Source organism: Hylobates moloch, unplaced genomic scaffold (genome assembly GCF_009828535.3).
Source record: "Hylobates moloch isolate HMO894 unplaced genomic scaffold, HMol_V3 SCAFFOLD_1, whole genome shotgun sequence".
Classification (NCBI taxonomy): domain Eukaryota; kingdom Metazoa; phylum Chordata; class Mammalia; order Primates; family Hylobatidae; genus Hylobates; species Hylobates moloch.
Window position 1 is genome coordinate 234,089,804 of NW_026652276.1, and position 20,068 is coordinate 234,109,871.

General features: G+C 38.6%; 1 protein-coding gene across 1 annotated transcript in view; it reads left to right on the forward strand.

Moving 5' to 3' along the window:
* The window catches only part of ACTR3B (actin related protein 3B), a 1,022,089-nt gene that overhangs the window by 993,385 nt on the left and 8,636 nt on the right, over positions 1 to 20,068 (forward strand). Inside the window, exon 6 of the mRNA XM_032762298.2 lies at positions 18,731 to 18,837. Coding sequence (XP_032618189.1) covers positions 18,731 to 18,799 — 69 coding nt within the window. The 3' untranslated portion in view covers positions 18,800 to 18,837. The remainder of the gene's footprint in view (positions 1 to 18,730; positions 18,838 to 20,068) is intronic.

Sequence of the window (20,068 nt, forward strand, 5' to 3'; positions counted from 1 at the left end):
CATAGATTAGGTAGATAGATGATAGACAGATAGATGATAAATAGATAATAGATGGATAGATAGATGATAAATAGGTGATAAAGATAGATAGCTAATAGGTTGATAGAAAAATAGGTAGACTGATAGGTGATAGATGGATAGATAGATGATAGATTTATAATAGGTAATACATAGATTAGATAGATAGATAGATAGATATAGATAGATGATAGATAGATAGATAGATAGATAGATAGATAGATAGATAGATAGATAGATAGATACAGATAGATAGACAGATGTTGGTGCGGATTCAGCTGGTTCTGGGATGAAGTGTTCTGGACCACCTGTTTGCTGCTAACCCAAAGGTCATGACTAGAGCTATGTCTAAGCTAACGAGTGCTTGGGTATCTGTGGACACAAGGGCCACATGAGGACATAAGCACCTGGGAACAGATAAGAGATGGCAGTGGATATTGAAATGACTTTATCATATTTATAGAGAGCTCCTTTGCTGAAGTATGCTCTCAGTTCTGTTCCTCCAGAAGTCTTCATTTTAAACAAGATTTCAAGGTAGTTGGGATGTTATTATTGTTCCACATGTCAACAACTCTTGATGGGTTCATTTATATTTTACCATAGAGATATCTGTGAAGCCCTATTGGGCTGCAGCTAAAAGACATTTTTCTTACTGTTTCTTTCCTCCGTTCACTGAACTGACGTATTGTGTTTTGTTCTGTATTATCTTTTGGTGCTTTATGGCAAAATGTCCACATTTCTCATGCAGCTACCCCAAGGTATTTCTTGTGAGAAAAAGAAAAATATGACTCTTTTTATGAGAAGAGAAACAGTTTCCCCACTCTTTCCAATTCTGTATTCATTTCAATAAGCCTGGATCACTTGACAGTTGATTATGATGATGAATTACAAAACTAAATAAGAAGTTTGGAAGAATGGGGACAAATCCACTCTTGGCCAGGCGTGGTGGCTCATGCCTATATTCCCAGCACTTTGGGACACTGAGGTGGGCAAGATCACTTGAGCCCAGGAGTTCAAGACCAGCCTAGGCAAAATGTTAAAACCCCATTGCTACCAAAAATACAAAAATTAGCTGGGTATGGTGGCGAGCCCATGGAGGTAGGGGCTGCAGTGAGCCCTGATGGTGCCTCTGCACGCCAGCCTTGGCAACAGAGTGAGAGCGTGTCTCAAAACAAAACAAAAAAAACAAAAAATCTATTCTCATGAAGTTTGTAATGGCTGTGACCTGGTAGAAATGCATAAATAGACTATTTTCACAAAGACCATATTACCATATAACTTAGCAGGTATATTGGAGTTTAAGAAATAGCTAGAATTAAATTATTTCAAAATGAATTTCAAAATTCACGTTTTTGAAATTTAGAAACTTTGTCATAAAATCATTGCATTTCTAAGCTAAAAGAATCCAAGACAAGTGATGTAATTCATGTAGGTGTCTCCATCAATCCAACAGTGGATCATTTGAGCAGCATTTTCCCTGTGTATGATACAAGCAGATTAATAAGCATGATCCCTGCCCTGCAACTTGTACCCAAGGCTCAAGCTTAGGAAACCAAGAAGGGAGACCATAACACGGTACCTGCATGTAAATGGCATCCAGATTCAGAAAAGGAAGAAATCTGAGCTGGAGGGCTTCATGGAAGGGGTGGAATTTAACGTTGGCTTTGAAAATCACATAACACTTGAAAAGGTAGAACCAAATGTGAAGATTCGAGGCATTGGGGCTTCTGTGAGTGAGCCACAGAGGCAGGAATAAGCACAGCTCACAGCCAGGGGAGAATGCAGGGCAACCACACAGGAGATGGAGCTGACTCTCGACTTCAGTTTTCTGATCCAGGAGTGTAATATACCTCAAGTAGTCAAAGTTTGGAAAAATACTTGACTCCTTTAAGACAGAATCCAATGGGGAAAACACATCTATAAACAGCTTATCGCACATGAGGTACACCCCAGTGGCTATGCACGGCTCCCTGATGTTGAGAGCGGTGCGTGCGTGAGTATTCTGCTCCTTTCCTCTCTCCTGAGGCTGAAAGCTGCACACCCTCCGTGTGCTTCCCCTCAGCAAGTGCGCTCATTCATGCCAGTCTGTGGATGTCTGAGAATGTCTTGATACACAACCATCCCTAGGGGTAACTGAAATTAACTGAGAATGTTGCTTTTAGAAGTCGGATAAGGAGTACAACAGTATAGGTCAGAAACTTTGGAGATATAGAGGCTACCTTCCCAAGGCCTGCTGTGCCTAGACACAGGATGACCATTCTCAGAGAAGAAACCTTAAAATGACAGGAACGAGGCTTTTGTGTCTGTACCTCAAGTTCTCTATTCTTCTTTTCTTAGACTGGAAATCCCAGCTGCTTCTTTTTTCTTTACTGCCGTTACCTTCCCCGTATTTCATCTCTCCCGAGATGTTTTATGCATTGTGGGATACGTGCACAGCTGCTGCACCTGCACATTCGGCTCTTCCCTTCATCTATACTTCACCAACCATTCAGGTCTCCATCTAACGGTGGATTTGCCATTGACCCCTTGTGGAACATTATATCTGTTCATCTTTACGTGTTCTATATTTTGAGTTACAGGATTAGGTGGATACCTTTAAAATTGTTATTTCTTCTTAGGGAAACAATCCACTAACCTGTAATTATTATTTTTATTTTTAAAATGCTTTCCCTCTTGTATTTTCTCTGGTGGTAGTGTAGTTTATAGCTTCTCCAGTCATATATGTTACTATGTTAATAGCATTGCCTAAGTAAAAACAAATCAGTATTTGTCTGATATCTTTTTTAAATGTTTCATTAATTTCTCCAACTTTATTGAGGTATAATTGCCAAAAAATTTTGTTTATATGTACAGTGTACAACATATATCGTGATGTTTTTCCATCCTTTGACTTTCAAGTTTTCTGTGTACTTATGATTTATGTCTTTTAACTGAAGAATTTTGGCCAGCATTCTGGTCACTGATATGATTGAATTCATTTCTTCCATACTAATTTTTCTTTGTATTTGTGCCCTTCCTGCTTTTCTGCATTTTTCTCCTGTTTTTTTTTTTTTTCTTCCTATTTTGGAATGATTAAGGTCTGTTCTTCTTGCTGGCATTCTTTTAGTTCCATTTTCCCCTCTACTAGTTTGGATGTTACTCTTTCTATGTCTTTCCCTATCTCTAAGAATTTTAACTTGTAGACCTTTAAAAAGTATAAAGGATGACCAATGTTTACAACTTAGACACATTATAATGCTTTAACTCGGATCACTCATTCCTAACTATCCTAACCCTTGTATTATCGTTTCCAACGTCCAAGGTTACATTTTTTTTAAAACACACTTACTGCTTTTTTTTAGATTTCTCTGTGTGCCATTTTCTTTCCTTACTATTATTTTCACGTCTCAACTCTGTCACTGTTTTCTTTATTTCTGAAACACATCTTTTTGAACACTGATATTCAATGTGTGGTCTGTATATTAGCACTGGTCTGTAAATTGTTACTTAATAAGCAGATTGATCCAAATGCAAATTAGCTACCTCATTAAGAACGCTTTATTGCAGGGGACATGTTATTCACAGCAAGACTTTCTCAATGAAAGAGGCAGTCTGTTGATTTGCATTACCTCAGGGTTTTGTTGTTGTTTTTAAATCTTTTTATTTTGTCTTCATTCTGGAAAAATGGTTTTGTGGGATCATAATCAGTTAAGAAATCTTCCCTTTCTATTTGCTGGTTATGTTGTTGAGAAAGGAGCTCTTAAGCTAATGATCATTTCTTTGCAGATATTCTGTCTTTTTCCCTCTGAAAGGCAAAGACTGTTGGTCCACATTGTTCCTCATTTTCAGTCTCATATTTCTAGGTATAGATTTCTTTTTATTTCTCCTGCACAGGATTGACTGGGATTTCTGAATCCAAAGATTGGCTTTTGAACAATCATAGACAATTCCCTTTCATAATCTCTTCAAATAGTGTCTCTGTTCCACATCCTGTGTTGTCTCTTTCTGGTACTTCGAAGGGATTAATTTGAGACTTCTTATTTAATCCTCTCTGTTGCTTTACCTGTCTTAAACTTGATAGTTCTCTATGCAGCAACATGGTACTTTCTCCAGGTCTGTTTTCCAGGCCAACAATTCTCTTAATAGCATCATGGATAGAAAGAAGTATAGATAAAATAGAAAGATAGACAGAAACAATGATTAGATAGACAGACAGATGGATTCTTACAGGAAATATGAGGTCTCCAGATAAGACAACAGTCTTTATTACTCACAGAACATCTTGGCCCCAGATCGCCACTGGACTATACATATGTTTCTGCTTTAAATTGTACAGGTGAATATATGGGGGACATATGTTCACCTGTACAATTTGTGGACTCCTGTGGCCATATTAAATTGTCGTCATTTCTTTAACGTGCTCATCTCTTCCAACTTCCTACTGTTTTCTCTAAATAGGAAGCCTCCATACCTCTTTTCATTTAGACAGAGCCTTCCAGTTCGTTATATCTCATCTTACTTCAAGTACCACACCCCCTAGGAAGCCTTCTTTAAACTTCTTTGCTGCTTTAGCAACCTGCACTTATCTCTCTCAAAGCATTCATCGCACAGTTTTTTAATGAACAGATTATTGTTTGTCTCTTTTATTTCACTTTCAAGCCCTTGGGGGCGAGATATCTTTTTTATTCTTATTTCTCAATACCTATCTGAAATCCTGGTATATAGTAATTTTCAGTGTTTTCTTACTACTCTAATCAAATAAACATTACTCTCCAGTTTTCCATTTATTATTATTATTTTGTAAGATTATATTAGAATCATAAAATGTTAGATGTAGATGGAACCTTAGGGGACATCTATTTTACATGATATAAAATTGCTATCAGTATTTTTTCTTTGTTTTGAGTTTAATGACTGACATCAGTTGGGAAACTCTTAGCCCCAACTTACCTCACATCTCCTTGATCAGCATAAGTTTATGCGCCTAAAATCTCATTTCATGGGAGAAAGGAAAATGGGTATCTTGCAGCAAGAATGTAAGGGGAGGACGATGTCACTGGGTGAGCAAAACAGAGTTTGTAAATTTATCAGTACTTCTTCCCTCCCAGAAAAGGCTCGGTTTAGAGAAAAAATATGTTACAGACATTTCTTTCTATTTTCAAAATTTTCCCTAACATCCATTACTGAGTTCCACCAGCTATGTCTAAGTTGGCAAGGCAGCAACTTCAGCTCATTTATTCAAGTGTACTGTGATTTGCATAGCTTCATAACCTGTTAGCATCTGCTCATTGATAATTCTGAGCTTGTGCTTTCCTGCTGATTTTTTACTGCAGAGGTGGAAAAGTACTAAATGGCAATTTGTTTCTTTAATTTTCCTGTGCAAACTGTCAGGGAACAAAGAAAGATGCATGGTGATTGCAAAATATCGTTATTATTTTATCAACAATAATAATACAATACTCCGTGAGTACAACTTCTTAGTAATAAATGCACATAAAAGCAAGATAGCCAGGCAGTGCAAAAGACAAATTCCCATAATGCTACATGAATTATTTTGCATAGGGCCAACTGTAGCCTCCTGCTGCCTAATAGATAAATTGAAAATTTTGCAACTCTACATCTCTCTCACCAGCTTTCAGACTGTGCACTAGCGGTGCCAAATTGACTAATGTATATCAGACTAATTATAAACACAAGTAGAATTCCTAGCACACCTGTGCTAAGATTTCAGGAGCTAGTACTTCAGTATATGACATTAGGGGCCACTGTCAGCAATTTCGTTAGAAGGAAAATAAGATCTCACTGGGAATCTAAAGGTACAGTTTGTTTGTTTGTTTGTTTGTTTATTTATTTATTTATTTATTTATTTATTTATTTTTGAGATGGAGTCTTGCTCTGTTGCCCAGGCTGGAGTGTAATGGTGTGATCTCTGCTCACCGTAACCTCTGCCTCCTCAGTTCAAGCAATTCTGCTGCCTCAGTCTCCTAGGTAGCTGGGATTATAGGCACGCGCCACCACGCCCTGCTAATTTTTTGTATTTTTAGTAGAGATGGGGTTTCACCATGTTGGCCAGGCTGATCTCCAACTCCTGATAAAGGTACAGTTTAAAAGTTACCTCTTTTGGAGTAATAAAAATGTATGGACTCAAATTTGTCAGAATGTTAAATTGGCAAAAGGTGGAGTATACTTTCTGAGGAAGAAATAGGCTAGAGACTGCACATTTAAATTTAATGCTTAAAGCAGAAAAAGGTTAGAAAGAATACAAGGGAAAAATCCATCTGATTTCCTTTTCTGCTAACTGAAATTTAGCATCTACTTCAATTATGCATCCAGGCAGCAACCACAGTTGCATTAGCAATACCTGTGACTGTATCACCAGCAGAAATTATTACTTTCAATATTTTAACATCACATTCACAGTAGCTGAAAATATCTTGAAATGTTTACTCTCAGCATGACTTTGAAATTATAATTGTTATTATATCCACCACATTAAATACAGAATCACATAAGTTATTGTATCAAATATTTGTTGCTTTTAAAGTTTTACTTAAAAACTTCAATTTCTAGTACTACAATTTCAAAATAATTTATTGCCTTTGTCATCTCATGGCTTTCTCCTTCTTCTTCCTTTAGCATTTATAAACTTTATTTTGAGAAGTGTCTACAAAGTTTGTCAGACTGCAAAGAAGTCCATATCTCATAAAAGATCAACCTTTAAGGTGGAAGAAGAAAGGAAAAGTCAGGGTTCTGTTAATAAAGTTCTCAGTTTTGCTTCTAGCAAAAAAAGCATATGCTCCCTTATGAATACACTAATGGACATTTTAAAAATCAATGTCAGGGTAATGATGGTAAGCACAGCTTCCAAACTGCATCCCTTCTAGATTGCCAGAAGATGATCATGCAGACCCCGAAGCATAGGGGGCAGCCAGAGGCCTGAACCCCTGTCCTAGGTTACAGTATTTCAGACTGTTCACCTTTTGCGTGGTAACAATTGAACGCCATTTACGAAGTAGGGAGAATTATTTTGATTGATATTAATTGAAACTTGCAAACAAGCACAAAAATTAAGTGAGCAACAAAAGGATTAGGAAGTGAAACCTCCCTTTTACTAATCATTTCCCTTTCCCTCTGCAAAACAAACAAAAAAAAGATATGAAGGTAAAGAAACTGTCTACTCCAATTACTTTAATTCATTTGGATGAACATTTTACTCTATGAATTTCTAGGGATTTGATTCTCTGATCTGGCCACACTCACTTGTAATCAAACCAAACATAAAATTGACCATTTTTGTGTGCTAATTTTGTGCTAGACACCCTGTTGAATAAATGAAAGAATATTATTAAGCATATACTACATGCCAGATACTTTCCTATACCAAAGATTGGCAAACTTTTTTCTGTACAGGGCCAGATAATAAATATTTTCGATTTTGCAGACCACAAGGCAGTCTCTGTTGCAACTGAGGGCAGTACAAAGTTATAGACAATACATACACAATGGGTGATTGCATTCCAATACAACTTTGTTTGCAAAAACAGGCACTGGAGCATATTTAGCCCATGACCTGTGGTTTGCCAACTTCTGACCTAGATATTGCAGCATGGAACAAAATTTCAAAAGTCCCTATTTTGTGGAGCCTACATGCCAGGAGAGGAAGACGAACCATGAGCAAAGTGAACATACTAATTCTATGGGGTATTTTAAGGTGTAAGTGCCCTGGTGAAGAATCCAGCAGGGACAAGGCAGGACGGTCATGGGGGAGCTCACAACCTTTGTTATGGTGACAGGCAGGGCACCTTTGAGAAGCAAATATTTTATAAAATTTTTGGCAGAAATGAGCAAGCAAGCCATGGGCAAGAGTATTCTAGTTGCTTAGATCATTATAATGATCATCCAGGATAAAAAATATTATTTCTCTCTGCCAGGAGAAAATGGAGACTCATTTACTTGTCAAAATTCTAATGGCTAAGCTCATCCAGACCATGAAATCAGTAATTCTGGGAGCAGGTTAAGGGCCTTGCTGTTTTTTGTTTTTTTTCTAAAGCTCTCTAGGTTATTTTAACATGCAGCCATGGTTGACAGTCTTCACTAGGTCATGCTGACTTTTGACTTATTCAATTTATTTTAAAGAAAACAGGCTAACGTAAAAATACCTTGATAGGCAAAAATTAAGTTCGTAGGGTCAGATATTCATTTTTGATTTTTATTATTTTAGATCTAGTCCTGAATTCAGATCTTTCTTTCTTTTTCCTTCTTTCTTTTCTTTCTTTCTCTCTTTCTTTCTTTCTTTCTTTCTTTTTCTTTCTTTCTCTTTCTTTCTTTCCTTTTTTCTTTTTTTCTTTCTTTCCTTCTTTCTTTTTCTTTCTTTCTTCTTTCTTTCTTTCTTCTTTCTTTTTCTTTCTCTCTCTTTCTTTCTTTCTTTTCTTTTCTTTCTCTCTTTTCTTTCTGTCTTTTTGTATGTGTCAGACATTCTATAGCTTCTGAGATTCTCACTGTGTTGGTGAAGATATTCCGAAAAGAAGACAGCAAAGGACTTATTAGGGAAAATTAAAGTAGGATCTGGGGAAGGCTGGAGAGACCACAATACAGGAGGGTGAGAGAATTAATCTGACCCTGAGGCAAAAGGTAAGTGAATATTTTTGCCCCTTCCAAGTGAATATGAATTATTTCTAATCATCTTTGCTAATTAGAATGGGAAAAACACATTTATCAAATCAATGGTTGCCTGCAATAGACATGAGGCCATATTTATCTGCTCCAGCAAATATACCACATCTGTCTGCAAACACAGCTATTATTTATTCATCTGTGCTCATCAATAGTCTTTTTCCAGGATACATCCAGTTTTTGCAGGAGCCAAACTGATGAGTTAAATGGAGACATAACAGGGATCACCCTTCCTGTATTCTTATATTGGATCTTTAATGGTGGCACAAGTCTTTGCTGTCTCTCCCAGGATACGATATTGTTTTTTATTTACTATTTTGGCAGAGGGGTGAGAAGGAATTTCAGAGGTTTCCACTTTTCCTTTCTCCATGATGACAGTTTTTATCTCACTTTGCAGAAACCCAACAAGGGGGTTACTACAATTACTAAGGATGTCAGTTCCAGTTATGTACTTGGAGATTGTAGAAATGACCTTTGAGTAGATTCATGGACCTAGCAAACCACTAACTTTAGCCACGATTTCCAATTTGGCCTAACTCTCATAGCCCTCTGTGCCCCAAAGCTGGGCTATGATGGATCTTCGGATTTTTATTCGGGTCAATCAATATCAATTTGGGCCCTTTATTCAGTAGTCTTTGAAATGGCTTGTTATTCTTTTTTCCTCAGTATAAAGAAGCCTAAGTAAATGGCTACAGGTCCCTTTGAGGAAGATTGAGGGCATTTTCACAGCATATGCCATGGTATGGTAGGGTCTTTCTTCCTAGGAATAATGCCAGTGGATTCTAAATTCGAAAATTTGGCTGAGGTCTGGGAACTGAGCAGGAACTGGGACTTGTTAACAGAGTGACTATGCTTGACTTTCTGATACTCCGTTCTAACTTTTTTTCCTAGTTATAGATGTTAAGTAGAATTCTTCTTGGCTGCCTATTCATTTACCCACTACAGACACTCTATTCACCATCTCCTCAAGTCCCTGTGGGTCACGCCCCCTTGGTCGCACCTCTAACCTCCTGGCATCTAGTGGTGAAGCCCCAGAACCTGGTTTCTCCTAGCATGGAGCTCCATCATCCTCATGATGTTGTTGAGTGGACTCCTTTGACTGCCTCTCCAGCCACCAGGAGAGCCACCTCTCTCAGCACATTCTTTGTGGTCTTGGTGAAGAGTGAGTTTTCTGCTCCTTCTCTTGGACTATGACCTTCTCTTGGGTCTTTTGGTCTGACATAACATCCAATCTCTGCTTCCTTCAGCATATCCTCTGGCTTCTGACAGGGCAATTTGGGCATTTCCATTGTGCTGAGTATTGGGCATTACTTTTTTCAAGTTTCTAAGGGCTGCTCTAGGAACATGTCTGCACCATTTCCTACAGTCATCGCTAGGGTATTAACCCTTTATACTGAGAAAGTGCTCTGAAGTTGTTATATTTTTGTTTATGCAGTCTTGCATTCTGGCCTTGATTTAAAGCTCTCAAAATCTAATTCCAGGAGTGTTCCTCTGGTTCCTGCTCATACAAAACAGCTAATTCATTCAACTCTTTGGGTGTATAGAGTCCTTCCTCCCTGACCAGGGCCAGCATGTTCCCAACTGGGTTATATTAGCATTTCCTTCTTGGTATTAGCCTGGCAGGAAAGGAGACATGTCTGTCCAGACATACATCTTTGTACCATGGTCTCTGGTCTCAGTCCTTTTCTCACCTGAGCAGTGACCTCAGCCATACATTCATATGTCCCTGGAGCTCTGCAGCTCTAAAAATTAGGTCTTCCTAATTGTCTGAGCTATGCCATTCCCTTCCACTGTAGAAGATATGAGCCTCTTTGTAAACTAGCACAGAGGCCCTCTGGCTTCCAGCCTTACCCATTAACGACTCAACAGCCCTAAGTCTCTCATTATCCTTCTGCAGGGTCTTTTTTTAATGCTATAATTTTTCCTCAAAGTCCTGCTTTAGCTACCTCATAATTTTGATATGTTACATATTCATTTTGTCTTAGTACAAAATACGTTTTGATTTTTCTGAATATTCCCAGTTTTCTCCATAAGTATTTAGAATTACTTTAATTTCCAAATCTTCAGAGACAATCATAGCATTTTTGTTATTTGTAGTTAATTTCAATGCAATTCAAGAATATACTCCGTATGGTTTGAGCTTATTAAGGTTTTTAATATATTAGGATATAATTATTCTTATTAAATGAACCATATTTACTTGGGAAGCCTGTGTATTTTGCTGTTTTGGGGTGGAATGTTCTCTACATGTCAGTTAAGCCAACTGATTTTGTTTTTGCTTTCTGCTCCCACATCACATGTGTTTATTTTTTTTTACAACTTTCATTTTAGGTTTGGGGGTACGTGCACAGGTTTGTTCACGTATAAATTATGTGTCACTAGGGTTTGGTGTACAAATGATTTTGTCATGCAGGTAGTGAGCATAGTAGCCAACAGGTAGTTTTTGGACCTTTACCCTACTCCCACCCTACCTCCTCAAGTAGGCTTCTGTGTCTATTGGTTCCATCTTTGTGTCCACGCATACTCAGTGTTTCTACACACCCACTTATAAGTGACAATACATGGTATTTGGTTTTCTGTTCCTGTGTTAACATCTCACATCAGTTCTCACATCAGTTAGAATGGCTATTATTAGAAAGTCAAAAAACAACAGATATTGGTGAGGCTGCAGAGAAAGGGAATGCTTATACACTGTTGATGGGAATGTAAGTTAGTTCAGCTGTTGTGGAAAGCAGTTTGGAGATTTCTCAAAGAACTTAAAACAGAACTACCATTCGGCCCAGCAGTCCCATTGGATCACAGATCCAATGGGATATACCCATTGGGTATACACATTGGGTGTATACCCAAAGTAATATAAATTGTTCTACCAGGAAGACACATGTACCTGTATGTTCATTGCAGCACTGTTCACAATAGTAAAGACATGGACTCAACCCAGATGTCCATCCATGGAGGACTGGATAAAGAAAATGTGGTACATACACTCCATGGAATACTACACTGTCATAAAAAATGAAATCATGTCCTTTGCAGCCACATGGATGCAGCTTCTGTAGGGTCTTCATACAACTTAGCGATAACCAATTGACTCTCATGTATCTCTACATTGTTTCCCTGTTGTGTATTTCTCTAGAGGTGGGAAGAAAGGAACACATGATTGTTGTTACTTGGAGAAACCACTTAAATTTCTATTTCAAAGCATGTGTCCATTTTTGAGTGAGTTCCTAAAAATATTCTTTTCCCAATCAAGTAGAATTTGTAATAGCCCAAGATATACAAGCTTTAGAGAACCTGCAGTATTTCTTAATTAATGAGTAAACTTCAGATATACACACTCAACGCACACATACGCACCCTTCATAAGAAAGGACGGAGCTGTGTCTTGGGGTAAATTATACTATAGGGTGAAAATACTTCTCTCTTGCAGTTGGCAAATGATCATTCCAAAGACATGCCACTGCAAATGATTTCTCTTGCTAGTTACTAGCAAGAGTCTGCATATGTAGAGCCATCTCTTCACTGTTCATTTTTCAAGGGGCACTGGGCTCCCTGGGCAACCTGCTCCCTTGCAGTGAGCTTGACTCTGTACTCTGGAAGGGAGTGGGTAGGTGATCCAAGACTGAGAGTTTATATTCAGCTGACTAGGTAAGTGTATTCAGTCCAGGTATACACAGCAGTCCCCACAGAGGGCACCTAAGGTCTAGATTTCAGGAAGACGTATGGGAGCCTACTAGTGTTCAAGTCAAAACCCTACTAAGTCTAAAGAAATGATGTAGTTCAGATATGCTGGGCATCTGCCTAGTCTGTTAACAGGCTGATCCATTTATCCTGCTCCATAAGAGAAAAACTCAAAAGCAAAAAAAAAAAAAAATCCCCTACAAAACTTTTGGCAGATTTCTGATTGCCCTAGGAAGCATCTTCACCCCAGCAAAGAGCATTTTCTCCCATTAAACACGTAATCTACAGAGAATTAGGACGTGTTCTTATGCTATGACTTTTGGAGCATTTTAATTTCTTTTTTCTAGTTCAAAATTTTCCTGGAAAATAATGAAGTGAACTCAGACACCACAGGCTCTATAATTATGAGATTTTTATGGAGAATCCTGGGGGCAATTTGGTTTAATGCATATTTATTTAAATGTCATAGAAGTCAACTCATTAAAGTTGTAGGGCCACTTTCAAACTTGATGCCATATTCGAGGAAGACAGGAAATGTAGCAGAGTAAGCCTATGTCCTCTGAAAATTGGTTTTGTTACCCGAATGTCAAGGGTTCGGTCTAGGTCCTGTTGCTTACTGCACTGAAAGCCAGTCATTGATATAACAAGTACTGCCATGGAAGACAGCTTTAATTGGGTGCTGTAGGCGAGCAGATGGCAGATTATTCTTAAATCCACCTGCCTAAGCAACTGAAATGATGGGTGTATGTAGTGAGGAAGAAATGTAACCAAGTGTGGGAAAGCAGGAATAAGGGAGGGGTAAAGAAGAAGAGCTGGTCAACAGGAAGCAGATTTAGGTAATCACCACAGGTGATGAGTCTGGTGTCTCATGGTCCAGATGCCATGATCTGGTAAGTTTCGCTCTTTGATGCTGTCTGGGAGGCCTGATCCTTTATTTTCTGAGAAAGGAACTCAGATAATATAAATGCAACATGTTTAAGTTTTGAGACTGGGAAGGTCAATTTTTATGTTTATTTAAAAGAAACAATAAACATCAGTTCTACGGGAAAATTGGGAGGCTTTTTTATATCTCAAAGAACTACAAACGTTACGATAAGCAATTTATACTTGATTCTGCCATGTGTCTATCTTTCTTATTATAATATAAGATCAGGGTTCCAGTGTTGAAATGGACAAAAGCCATCATTCCAAACACCCCACTGGTTCTCCAAGCCATGCCCAAGCACATCACTCTCATCAATATGGGGTATCTCTAAAGAGGGGTAAATCATTTCTCTCTCTTTAGCACTCAACACCCAACATGTATACTCAAGTTTGCAGGTGGGTACAGGAAAGGACAGCTCTTTATCACAAAACACTGGTTACCCTTGGCTTCACTGTGACACATTTAAGTGGAGAACATTAGGGAATAGTCAAAGGTGTGTTGAAATTAATTCTCAAGTTTTCAAGCTCAGACTACTAGGTACCCTACTGACTGAGTCTATACACAACGATACCAGTGAAAATGCTGGGGAAAAAAAAAAACTGTACTTAGCAACCCTGCAAAAGCAAGTCAGGATACATTATACTGTAACTTCCATCTGGCAAATGTATGCTTCATTACATCTGCAGAGTTAGAGGGGATTGCATGGCATATTGTTTCAATTATTATCAATAGCCAATACTGATGGGCTGCTTGCCACTAAAAAGAATCAACATGTAATTTAGAAAAATAGCATAAACTGTAAGTACAAATTGTACTATTTATTACTATCCCAAGTTATTAATTTGTACTTCTGGATATTATGATTGATATTTGGTAATTTCCAGCTACTTGGAAATAAGAACATCCTCTGAGAGAGCTAAACAATAAAATCAATCCACAAAAAACCAAAGACGCCTGATGCATTGTCACCAGGGACAGAAAAGGGATCTCAGGTTACAGCAAGACTTTACTACAACCAGATTAAAGGTATTAATTTAGTTAAAGAAGTCAGGATGCTAGAGCTCTGCATGGATCACAGAAAAAAATATTAAAATTGGGTAAAAAACAAAAACCCCAAACAGCTTCAGTGGATGCCAGGAGACTTGAGGGCCATTTGCACTTGAGACGGGAAAGCTACGCAGACTTAGGCAACTTGAAATTAAATTCTAGAGGATAAAGAGGTATAGGATAATTTGCTCTGTCCCTGAAAAATGTCAGCCTTTATATATTTCAGAACCAGTCAGAGGACATTACCTATGCATGACTTTATCTTCCTGTGTAGACTCCAAGGGTGCTGTTGGGCCCGCTCTGCCACCATCATTACACAGTGTGGGCAGCGGCACATCCACCACCCCTCTGCTGGTCTTCAAGTACACGTGATTCAGCAGTGTGATAGCCTGTAAGCAGCCAGTATACGTAAAAACAGCCCAGCCATGGGGCAGCTCTCTCATCCACAACCTGCAGAAAAGAGTCAAGAAGGGCTTACCGCTGCAGAATCTGCAGAGTTGTCATCTTTTTAAAGTTTGCTCTTACATAAATATCACCCACAATTGAAACAGCTGTTGGGCCCAGGTATCACACAATATGTCATATTAATAAAAACAATAAACACACCGGCATTATTTTACCTTAACACCATTGAAAAGCAATTTAATTTGAGGACACATCCTATTCCCAGTATGTTATTTTTAATACAATTAGATGGTCAGGGAAGTTTTAATAGAAAGGTACTTCAAATCAAATATTAGTTCTGAAGATACCGGATATTGTTTTATACAAAGCTTTTAAATCACAATAAAATAGTTATGACACAGCAATAACTTAGCAGTCTTTTCCCATTAGCTGTAAATTGCATCCTGTTACTCTAAAATATTTCATATAGTATAAATCTACTCTTTATTTACTTTCCATAATGCATATGGTATGCTTAATATCATGTATTCTTCCTGAAATAAACAGCCCTTTCTCTGACCTGCCCTAATGCTTACCATTTTCAGCCTCTGCATCCTCCAAGCGGCCCCTTCATTTGACCACTTTAATCTTTAGAGTAGGGACAGGCCAGTAAGCTCCTGTAGCCCTTATTTGTCACAATATGATATTCCTTATAAATTTGTTTGCAATGTATGCTGCATTAAATTGCACATTTTGGAGCCAGGGTAATGAATACTTTAAATGTCCATGTTCTCCAAAGAACTTAAGAAAATGCTGATGAAAGTAAGAACTTCAGAAATACGTGTTGATTAAATCACCCATAGGAGTTTCGGAGAATTAGTGTATGTATTTCTTTCATCACAAACACACACACATGCACACACACACGCAGAGAGACACATACACAAACACACACGGAGGGATTAAAATTTTAAACCAAATTGAAATGTCAAAGTTAAAGCGCTTAAAAAGAGGTGGTGTCGATTCTCATTATTCATGGTAGCTGTGTTCTATGAAGTTGCCGGGAACAGAGTAAACACTGGACTGTGGTTTCTGTGGAAAACACAGGGTTAGGTTTCTTAGCGCCTATGGTCATAAAAATTATAACCTTTTTTATATTTATTTCTGTTTTTCAAAATTAATATATATTGTTGATTCAAGTGATAATTGCTTCTCACTTATATGGAGAAAAGTCAGAAAAAGCATAACAAACAAAAACCTAATGGCTTTTATATCTTAGTAATATTGAGTATACACAGTAATTTTCTGTGTATGGAAGAAATTATTCCTCTAAGCTAGTGCTAATAAAATGATTCATTTGGAATTAATACAATCCTCAATCTAATTTAGCCTATATTTAAGAAAATGTACATTCTATTATCAATACATTCCCTATATCTATTTTCCTTATTATTTTAAAACTTGTCTGACACAAACCATCATCAATCTTTATGTTTTTAGGCTTTTAATATCTAATATAGTATTGAATTCCTTGTGATGTGGAGAAAATCTATAGCAACCAGGTTTTAAAAGGGTTGAATAGTGTTATAATTCTATAAAATGGGTAAAAAGCATTTTTATTAAATTAAAAAAATCTTACTCTCTTTCAAATTTGATTTATCACAAAATTAGCCTGTCTTCATTTTTTCCTAAAATAGGAGAAAAATGCAGTCAATTTTAGTTTTAAAGGCATCATAAGTTTAAGAATAACTTATGAAAACTAACAACCAATAAAGTCATCAGAATTTAGTGTTGAACACAAGTAAGATAATGAGAATTAAATTTGGCAGGAGAGTTAGGGACAATAAACGACCATTGAATTAGAAATGAGAAGATTTCCACTGTTGCCCTGGATCTGATGCTGATCTGCTCAATGGTGGACAGGTCACACATGTCACTGTTCATTCAGTAAATATTATCAAATGCCCACTATATGCCAGGTGCTATAGGGAGAATTGGGGTACACCAGCAAAAAATAGAGAGGCCCCTCATTCTTGTTTGCTGATGTTATAGATATTCCATCCAGATTTACATTTTTATGGTTCCATGAGTAAAGTTGACACCTGCTCCCTAGGTGACCATCCAATCTCATCCTTTTAAGCACTCTCCACATAGTAACTACGTCCAATTTTTTATCCCAAGTCTGTAGCTCTCTTCCTAAATCTAGATTTACATATCCAGCTGCTTGGATGCTTAATCGGCATCTCAACCCTAGCCAGACTTCTGATCTTCCACCCCACCTGTTCTCCCGCAGTCTTCTTCACCTCAATTAGTGGCCACTGAAGCCGAACTCCCGGGAGCCATCCTAAAATCCCGCTTTTCCACCACCAAGATTTCCTTTGGTTCTGTATTGAAACTACCATCCCCCAGAACCCACTGGTTTCTCCCCTCCACTCGCAATGGCCTTGCCTGGTTTCCCGAAATAACCTTCTAATTCGTCGTACTGCACCTGCCCTTAACCCTCACACTGAAATCTCAACACAGTAGCTAGGGTGATATTTTAAAAATTCAAGTCGGCCGGTCTCGGTGGCTCAAGCCCGCAATCCCAGCACTTTGGGAGGCGGAGGCGGGCAGATCACGAGGTCAGGAGATCGAGACCATCCTGGCTGACACAGTGAAACCCCGTCTCTACTAAAAATACAAAAAATTAGCCGGGTGAGGTGGCGGGCACCTGTGGTCCCAGCTACTCGATCGGCTGAGGCAGGAGAATGGCGTGAATCCGGGAGGCAGAGCTTGCAGTGAGCCGAGATCGCGCCACTGCACTCCAGCCTGGGCGACAGAGCGAGACTCCATCTCAAAAAAAAAAAAATAAATAAAAATAAAAAATAAATCAAGTCAGATTCTGTCACTTCTTGCTCATTTATTCTAATAACTAAATATCTACATTTAGAAAAACATCCAATCACTTTACAGTGGCCTCAATGTAACCAACAGCCCCACATGATCTACCCCATTTCCTCTGCGAAGCTCCGGCCACTCCTTATCCGCTCCAGGGCAGCCCTGCAGCTCCCTGGCCCCATTGCACACGCGACATGCAGAGCACTGCGAGTTCTGTGTCAATGGATCCACCATGTACCCCTAACCCATCACAGTCCCCGGAAGTGAGGCCTTATCGCGTGGAGTAAAGTGGAGGATCACCCTTCCTTCAGGTATCTTTCCAGTTCCCATCTTTTAAATATCCTTGTCTCAGGTATTTCTTCTACATGCATTGAGCATCCCATCAGATGGCATAGTAACTTTTGCTTCAAACATCAAATATCGCTTTTAAAAACTCATGAGGTGTGGCCGGGCACAGTGGCTCACACCTGTAATCCCAGCACTATGGGAGGCCGAGGTGGGCGGATCACCTGAGGTCAGTAGTTCAAGACGAGCCTGGCCAACATGGCAAAACCCCATCTCTACTAAAAACACAGAAAATTAGCCAGGTGTGGTGTCGGGCGCCTGTCATCCCAGCTACTTGGGAGGCTGAGACAGGAGAATCGCTTGAACCCAGGAGCCACAGGTTGCAGTGAGCCGAGATTGTGCCACTGCACTCCAGCCTAGGCGACACAATGATACTCCATCTCAAAAATAATAATAATAAAATAAATAAAAAACAAAAAACAAAAAAAATGCTTCCGCCAGCCCTTCTGTAAGGGTAGGTTTGTTATGCAACAAATTTATCTTGTTTTCTTTTGTCTGGAAAACCTCTTTATTTCCCTTTCATTCTTGAAGGATAATTTCTGTGGGTATAAAATTGGCAGGTGACTATTCTTTTCTTTCAGCACTTGGAAAAGCACTTCATTCATTTCTGGTCTCCATGGTTTGAGATGAGAAATCTGCTACCATTTGAATTGGTGTTCTCCTGTCAGCAACGTTTCATTTCTCCCTGGCTGCTTTAAACATTTTTCCGTTTTATCTTGGACTCCAAGTATACAAATGTGAGCTCTTTTGTTATTGACCCATGAGACTCTGCTGCCCTATAACTGTTTTTCTGTTTCTCAGATGGAACAAATTCCACTGAGCTATCCTCAAGCTCACGGATTCCATCGTCTGTCACCTCCGTTTCATTGAGATGACATGTTGAGCCCATGCATAGCCTTTTATTTGAGGTATTCTTATGATTTTCATTTTTTTCTTTTTTTCTTTTTTTATTATAATTTAGGTTTTAGGGTACATGTGCACAATGTGCAGGTTTGTTACATATGTATCCATGTGCCATGTTGATGTCCTGTACCCATTAACTTGTCATTTAGCATTAGGTATATCTCCTAATGCTGTCCCTCCCCCCTCCTCCCACCCCACAACAGTCCCCGGAGTGTGATGTTGCCCTTCCTGTGTCCATGAGTTCTCATTGTTCAATTCCCACCTATGAGTGAGAACATGTGGTGTTTGGTTTTTTGTCCTTGCGATAGTTTACTGAGAATGATGTTTTCCAGTTTCATCCATGTCCCTACAAAGGACACGAACTCATCATTTTTTATGGCTGCATAGTATTCCATGGTGTATATGTGCCACATTTTCTTAATCCAGTCTATCGTTGTTGGACATTTGGGTTGGTTCCAACTCTTTGCTATTGTGAATAGTGCCGCAATAAACATATGCGTGCATGTGTCTTTATAGCAGCATGATTTATAGTCCTTTGGGTATATACCCAGTAATGGGATGGCTGGGTCAAATGGTATTTCTAGTTCTAGATCCCTGAGGAATCGCCACACTGACTTCCACAATGGTTGAACTAGTTTACAGTCCCACCAACAGTGTAAAAGTGTTCCTATTTCTCCACATCCTCTCCAGCACCTGTTGTTTCCTGCTTTTTTAATGATGGCCATTCTAACTGGTGTGAGATGGTATCTCACTGTGGTTTTGATTTGCATTTCTCTGATGGCCAGTGATGATGAGCATTTCTTCATGTGCTTTTTGGCTGCATAAATGTCTTCTTTTGAGAAGTGTCTGCTCATGTCCTTTGCCTACTTTTTGATGGGGTTGTTTGTTTTTTTCTTGAAATTTGTTTGAGTTCATTGTAGATTCTGGATATTAGCCCTTTGTCAGATGAGTAGGTTGCAAAAATTTTCTCCCATTCTGTAGGTTGCCTGTTCACTCTGATGGTACTTTCTTTTGCTGTGCAGAAGCTCTTTAGTTTAATTAGATCCCATTTGTCAATTTTGGCTTTTGTTGCCATTGCTTTTGGTGTTTTAGACATGAAGTCCTTGCCCACGCCTATGTCCTGAATGGTATTGCCTAGGTTTTCTTGTAGGATTTTAATGGTTTTAGGTCTAACATTTAAGTCTTTAATCCATCTTGAATTAATTTTTGTATAAGGTGTAAGGAAGGGATCCAGTT